Here is a 7622-nt window from a genome sequence, read left to right on the forward strand (position 1 = left end):
ATAGACTTTGGGAAAAGCTGTTGTGAGGACATCTGGCAGCTGCCTTTATAACACCAAGATGGTCAAGCAGGAAGTACCTCTCGGTTAGACCCCTCAGTCTTGGTCTTGCCCCTTGATGTTTGCCGTCCCCTTGGAAGTGGGGTGGGGGGCGGGAGCTCACCCATTCCTATCACTTCCACTGTGCTGGCTTCCTCTTTCTCTTAACTGCTGCAGCCCAGAGCACTCCCCTAATTGACCACTTCACAGTTGGGGTTAGGTTGGGACACAGGAAATAAGATTTTGCTAGTTTTTTTCCAGTGAGTCGATAATGGAAAGAAATTAACAACATGAATCTTGAATTGTTAGATTAAACTCACAGGAAATGGCTGCTCTCTGGCCCATCTTTATGAGTACCTGTCGGGATGAATCCCTGGGTAGCTACCGAGCTTTCTCCATGAGGCAGAGGCCTGGTCCGTACCACCTCACTCCACACCAGGGAGCCACCCTAAGCCTAGCGAGGCTCCTCATGGAGACTTCGAAAGTCTACTTGGCTTCCTTAGCCAAAACTGCCTCCCAAGTTCCATTTTCCTGCCTCAGGCTCAGATTTTCCCTAGTATTTCTAGCTTAAAAAGTCTTCTTTCAGCAAGTCCTCTTTCAGAAAGACTGGCCTAACTCAACAGGTGGATGGCTTTGCCCTAGAGCCTTATTGGTACAAATCCATCAGTAGGTCATCAGAAAGCTGGTATTTGTTTAAGACAGTGGGAAGGAGGCGTCCCTGTTAGGTTACAGACACCTAAATGACTTTGCAAAGAGCTTTTAAAAAATGCTAAATGTATATGGAAAGGTTCTCTCTCTTTCTCTTTTATTTAAGTAAAAAAACCTCATAAAACTTCATGAGCTGTTAAGTCAGTATTGCAGTAAAGGAATCTCGTTTGTATCACTTAATGGAGCTTCAGGTAATTGCAGTTCAGAGTGACTTTGGTGCCAAGTAGGGGGAAATAATTGCAATCTCGTTAATTAGTGGTCTGATTTCACATCCTCTTATGTAAGGCAAGCAAGTGGTCTTAAGTAATAATGCTAATGAAATCAATGTTGATACCCCAACAAAGGTCTCCCTTCCAAGAGATTATCTAAATAACCAACAAGGCAGTGATTAGGAGTCTAATGTAATTACCGTATTTGCATGCACAAGGCCCGTGGTCTATCAGCTCATGGCAAGGAGTCGGGAAACATTCTGGCGTCACATGCAGGAACGTGTTGCACCAGGCAGATGGTTTGAGTAGCTGTTGCAAACTCCTAGCTTTTTTGGTGGGTGGGGCATTGAAGAGTTTCTGGTCCTTTCTCCTGCCCTTACATAGGAGGCTTAGGGGTTGGCATCTTGCCTTGGCAGGTGGGGATGCGTCCGCGTTTCAGGCTGCCAGATCTACTGATGTTGCTGCCGTGGTGGTGCCCATCTTGTTCCTGATACTGCTGAGCCTGGGGGTCGGGTTTGCCATCCTGTACACAAAGCATCGGCGGCTGCAGAGTAGCTTCACTGCTTTCGCCAATAGCCACTACAGTTCCAGGCTGGGCTCGGCCATCTTCTCCTCTGGGGATGACCTGGGTAAGTGGGGCAGGGCACAGTGGTTCTTCCTCCTGGGGCAGACTCCCACAAAGCCAGTGACTTGATTAGGAAATATCCACCTTAAGCTCATCTTTTGACACTAGAAGAGTTCCTCATTAATCACCTATCCCGCTGCTTTGGGTTAAACGAGTTGGAGCCCTTTGCTTTGAACTTGCTCCTAAATTAAAATACCAGTATTCTCTTCAATAGTATGGTTCTGGCCTGAGCCAGGGAGCCATATTTTGTGGAAGAACTGGTAGGAGCTTGCCTGGTCCCGGAAGGATGGGTAGGCTCTGGGCTTTGGAGACTTCCAAAGTATTGGCAGATTCTCAAGAATTTCCAATCCCTCTCTTATCCTTCCCAGATCTCTGGAGATCCTAGTTGAGATAAAAAGTCATGCTTCCCCAATTGGCCTCTGTCCCCAGAAGCCCGTTCCATCCTGCTGTTTCTGTTTCCGATTGCTAGTGCAGCCTCCGCGGCCATTCTTCTTTTGTGTGCAGATAACATATGGCATGGGGAGAAGAAGGCAATGTCCCCTTGATGAATGTCTGCATGTTCAAATTACTAAATACTAAGAGAGCTGGTGGAGCACTTAATAGAATAAAGGAGGGTGTTTGGAGGCCTTCGCCAAACTCAGACTGCTGAGGCTGCATTTACATATTTATTTTTTCTGTAAACTAGTTATCATTTTTTTTGTTCATAAAGACATTTAAGTATGCCCATTCTCTGATAGTTTGATATTAGCTCTGCTCCTTTTTCTTCACAGTTTCCTTTCTGGCTTTATTACAAGCTCTTGGACCGCCTTGCATGAATGGGGTGGCTTCTTTGCTTCTGTTACTGGGGACAAAAGGAATTGGCCCATTCTATTGCCGTGCAATGACCACTGCATGTGGATCAGCACTTAGTTGCACAGGATCGTACCAGGGGCCCTGAGGGAGCAGTCGTTAGTCTGGGAAGCTGTCCTCCAAACGCGTTACCCCTCTAAGATCCTTTTCCTCAGTGCAGTGTGGGTTCAAGGCAGAAAACAGACAGCGAAGTCCACTGTGCTGATGTAGGGTGTAGACAGCGCAAATCGGGAACCTAAACCACCCAGTGGACTTTTGGGTAGGTGTTAAGATTCTCCTTCCTAAAAGATTTACTTTCTTTCTTTGGTTAAGTTCAAGCTACCATTAAAATAAGCTTGGCTACCCGTTGATGGGAAGAACGTGACCCAAGAGTGTCAGAGGGAAGCTGGGCTAGGTTTCAGCATCGATTATAGTGCATGGCTGGCTGTGGTGCTGACTTTCCTAGCTGGGGCTTGTGATGGAGCCAGGTGGGAGGATGGGAGGGAGGGGCAGAGCGGAGGGAGGTGGTGTCTGGTGGAAGTGTGCTGGAACTCACTAAGTGCTGCCTGTTTTGCCTTTAGGAGAGGACGATGAAGATGCTCCTATGATAACTGGATTTTCAGATGACGTTCCCATGGTGATAGCCTGAAAGAGCTTTCCTTACTAGAAACCAAATGGTGTAAATATTTTATTTGATAAAGATAGTTGATGGTTTATTTTAAAAGATGCACTTTGAGTTGCAATATGTTATTTTTATATGGGCCAAAAACAAAACAAAAACAAAAAAAAAGGAAAGAAAGGAATGAATAAACTTTGTAGTAATCAACTGTGAACTTCAAACCAGGTTGATTTTAGTAACCGAATTGCTTTGATTTGATATTAATGTAGTCTTACAGGGCTGTGCTTGCTGGGCATGCTTTTAAGTCTGTGAGATAATTTTGGTTCAATAATTGGCCATTCTTTTTATTTTTCTAAGACACAGAAATGTATTTAATAAAAACTTCAAGAGGGAGCGATGGGTGGTATCCCTCCTCCTTGAAAGTATGCTCAAATTTTAGATTTTGTTTGGATTTAGTTTGTGTGAAAGTGTTTGGGTGTATTCTGGGGCAAGATTCTTTTATGTTATCTTGTTAATTTATTGGGACTCTGTAAAGGCAAGGCTGAGTGGTCACCTGATACCGCACATGTTGTGAAGCCCCTTGCCTGTAGGGTTGAGGAGTCGGGAACAGAAGCAGTTCTGTTGCCATTCTGGAAACAATCCATTTTTATTCACTTGTGTGTCACATAATGGTATTTGGCAGGAGAGCGCATTGAGTCATTGCTCCATTTCAGCTAGACAGAGCTGCAGCCTGTAGGCCCTGCAAGCCACAGCTTTCTCTCTCGTATTAATTGATGGGATCTCACTGTATACGCTTCTGTACAAGATGTAGCCTTCAAAGCTACAAAATGATCGCACTGCTTTGTTATACACTGGTGTCATTGTCATTGCAAAAAATTACTCCAGTTGTGGGAGAGACTTCTAGATCTGTGCCGTGATAGATACACTGGCAAAGATGGTATCTAATTTTTCCTTTTTCGCTTTTGTGTTTTTACTTACCACTGAAGAAGATCGAATGTAAAGTTTTGTATTTGTGTTGAGGTGGCCACTTATTGTCCTTAGAAGTCCACACTGATATATGCAGTCATTTTGAATTGGGTCAGTGCCTTCTCTTTTCTTTGCTTCCCCCTCCCTCACCCGTACCACTGCCCGGTTTAGAGAGAAAGTGCTTAGAGAGATGGGGGAGATCTGTGAATTTGAGACCATTCAGTCCAGTTCACAGGAGCAGCAACAGGAGAGTTTATTCTCTTTGTAAAATAAGCTGGGCTTTTTTTCTTCTGCCTTTAAATGCCACCCCTGTATTCAAATCACGGCCACTTGATAGGTATGTGGACTGATGCCCACCCTTTAGACTTAGTGTTGTAGGCACCAATGTCGAGCCTTGTTGTGACTCCTACTGTATGAACCTCGCTGCAGGACATCTTCCCAGCCGAGAAGCAGTGAGCTCTGGGGATGCTCCAAAGTCCTGCTTCTGCGTATGTGTCCTTTATATGCAAGCTTTGTAGGGCCCCATCCCCTCTTAGATGCAGTGCATCGCCTCCTTGCAAGTATTTGCTTTCTTTTAACCAAAAGTATCATTCTTGGGTCATAATATAGTTTTGTTTTACTTATGGACTGTTTGGAAAACCAAGAGTTTAGTTTAAATTTTTTAGTTTTAAAATTTTTTATTTATATATATATTTTGGATGAGGAGTATTTTAAACGGTAGACATTTAGTATGTCGTGTGAGTAAGGCTCCATTTGATTTTAACAAGTGGTGGGCATGATGAGCCTCCTCCCAATGTATTTTCTCTTCTTTCTTATCTCTCTCCTGTGTTATTTTTTTAAAGACTGGAATTTCTTTGGCTTTATCTCGTCTTACCTTGGAGTTTTATTCAAAACTCTAAGAGCCCTACCGCCTCCCCTTTAATAAGCTCTTTAAGTAGCTGAAAGATTAAACGTCTAGTGGGAGGCAAGTCATTTAGTTGAACTGCTAGAAAGTATATTTTCTTCTTTTCTTTTCCTGCCAGCGTTTTGGTGGCATTTGTAAACGCTCATCTAAAAGGCCCTGAGACTTTATCTTCAATTTTGCCATAGGCAAGCCTTTTTACAGAGCATATGTCTCCACTTGGCAACTTGAGATGTTTCTGAGCATCCAGTCCTAGCTCCCAGTGCCTCCCAGTGCTTAGTGCACAGTACTGTACGGACCGGCCATCACCCCTCTCCTTGGAAAATGCCACTGTGCTGTTTGAGAAAAAGCAGCCTTTCAGGGCTAGAGTTTTTTTATATAAACAGAAGAGCTAAGTTCCTGAAGACTAAGCTAGATAGATGCAGCTATGTGTAAATTGTATATTTTTATGAACTTTTGAAGCACGCACTCTCATTTCCCTCCGCCTAGCTTTGTGGGGTTTTGATGTATATATGCTGTCTGCAAGAGTCCAGAGGCTGCAGTGACAATAGGAAATGAAAACAAAACCTACGTGCAGCCTTTGAAGGTGACCAGATAACTGTCTTCACTGTGAACAATTGGAGCCCCTGGTTGTTTTTGCAGAAGGGGCTTTTGTACCTCGTTGGAGATGCCACCTCAGAAGTCCACACTGTACAGGGAAAAGGTTTTATCTTCTCCTGGGATACAGTAGAACGTCAGAAGCCCACATCCACTGGACCATGATGCACCGCTGAGGGACTGCTAAAATTCAGCGGGCGGGGGGACTGTGTACAAATTTTCTCTGGAAGCTAATTTTTGTCCCTTTAGCTATTGAATGCCCCTTGAGCCTTATGAGACATGGGTCCATGTGGATAAAATGACAAGAGTTCTGCAGAGGATTCTGCAGAGAGAGAAGCCATGTCTATGTGGACCTATTGCCAGACAGGTGAGAAGCTCCAGTAACTACTGGTGCCCTGGCACCTGGGTAAATAGTTATGAAGCTTGGTTAGCTGGTTGGAACATCTGACTTTGGGAAGAGTGGTTCTTGAAGTTCCATCTCTCGTAGTCTCACTAGGGGTATTTGGGTGGAACAGATGTGGGGCATACGGCTGCATGTTCTCTCCTGCCCATCCTGTGTGGCCCACTAGATTAAGCTATACTTCAGCAGTTTAAGGAATGTAACCCTTCTCAAACCTGTGGCCCTTGGGGGGTAACTGGCAAGAGCTGTGGTGTGGTGAGGCTTTCTAGAGAATCACTCACTTCCCCTGGGAGAATCCTGCCTTCAAATATCCCAGCAGTCACTCCATCTAGTCAGATTATAGTCCCGGTACTTCCTTAAGGGCAGAAACCCCATCCTGTCAGGTTTGAGTGGTCACTTTCCCACTAAGGGGGTCATGATGAATCCCTGAGAAGATTTTTCTCTTCCTTTGGCCAAGAGTTGAGAGGTCTCCCGGAGAAGGGATCCAGGGATGTAAGCAACCTGATTACCGCCTCTATATTGATTTTAGGACTTGACTCAAACTCTGTGCAGAATCTTACTTGCGTTGGGATTGTATCTTGACATTCCTATTATGTTCTTTTTCTTAACTGGAGTGTGTGCTGCCTTTCAGGTACAATTTTTGTGTAATAAAAGCCAGTGCATTAAGTTTATATAGACTACTTTCTATGCAAGACTGAGATATGGAATAAATAGCAAGAGATATGTACTGTCGGGTACACGGACAATAAGCATGTTTTCAGAAGGGGTACCATCACTGAACATGGGTTGAGGGAGGGTAGTTTGTATATATGTTTCTGCCCACTAATTTTGAGCAGCCATATTATCATCAGAGCCAAGTAACCCAAGAATGGTATTAGTTTCATGTGTAATCGCTCAAATGGAATAAGTATGAATGCTGGAGTGGATCATTATTCTCAGATATTCCATGTCATTTTTTATTTAAAGAGTCTTGTTATGAATTATTAGAAACTTTAGGCAAAATCAAAAGTATTCGCAGCAAAATAAAGGCCTACTCTGCTCTTATTTAAAGTGAAACACTGTATACTTGTTTCTCTCCAAAGTGAAATTAGGTATTTATGATTTCAATTGCCTTGATAAGTTTCCAAATCACTGATTTATGCTGAGGATTTTACTATATTGTCGCACAATTTTAAGATAATTTTTGTCTCAATGTCAACTTTTTTCACTGAATAAAAATTTAACTGGGTCAAGAAAACACCTATTTGAGAAAATCCAATCTCTACACGTGTCTTGAGTTGTTCTTTTGAGTGCAATAAAGATGGTTGATGCAGTCTCCAAACACCATTTGATTTGTCTCTTTTAAAAGGATGTTTATTTCATAGATGAGGGAACACTAAGACCTGGAATAATTTTGTTATTAACAAGCTGGTCTCAGATGGTGGATCTTTGAAGAACATGCTGTCTTTGTGTTGGCTAAGGAGTGGGGAGATGTCGTGGTGGCTGTTTTGAAGTAAATAGATTTATTCCGCAGAGGCAGTGACTAAAGTGGCTCCCTTAAAGCTGTAACTACATTTGCTAAGAGACAATTTGCTAAGAAGGCAATTTTCAAATCTAAGAGGAGAAAGCACAGCAGTCTGGTGAGCTGTGTATTAGAGACCACTTTCAGGAGGTTTCTAGAGGCAATGAGGTCTTGTGAAGAATGTCGCGCTTTCCTCTGGTTGGTAAGTAAAAGGCAAATGGACCTACGTGCA

General features: G+C 43.4%; 1 protein-coding gene across 1 annotated transcript in view; it reads left to right on the top strand.

Moving 5' to 3' along the window:
- Nucleotides 1-7210, top strand: part of SORL1 (sortilin related receptor 1) — a 158616-nt gene extending 151406 nt beyond the window's left edge. The window contains exons 47-48 of the mRNA XM_023645011.2: nucleotides 1370-1582; nucleotides 2988-7210. Of these exons, the coding sequence (XP_023500779.1) occupies nucleotides 1370-1582; nucleotides 2988-3055 (281 nt within the window). The 3' untranslated portion in view covers nucleotides 3056-7210. The remainder of the gene's footprint in view (nucleotides 1-1369; nucleotides 1583-2987) is intronic.
- The last annotated feature ends 412 nt before the right edge of the window (nucleotides 7211-7622 follow it).

The sequence above is a fragment of the Equus caballus genome, chromosome 7 (genome assembly GCF_041296265.1).
Source record: "Equus caballus isolate H_3958 breed thoroughbred chromosome 7, TB-T2T, whole genome shotgun sequence".
In the NCBI taxonomy this organism is placed as follows: domain Eukaryota; kingdom Metazoa; phylum Chordata; class Mammalia; order Perissodactyla; family Equidae; genus Equus; species Equus caballus.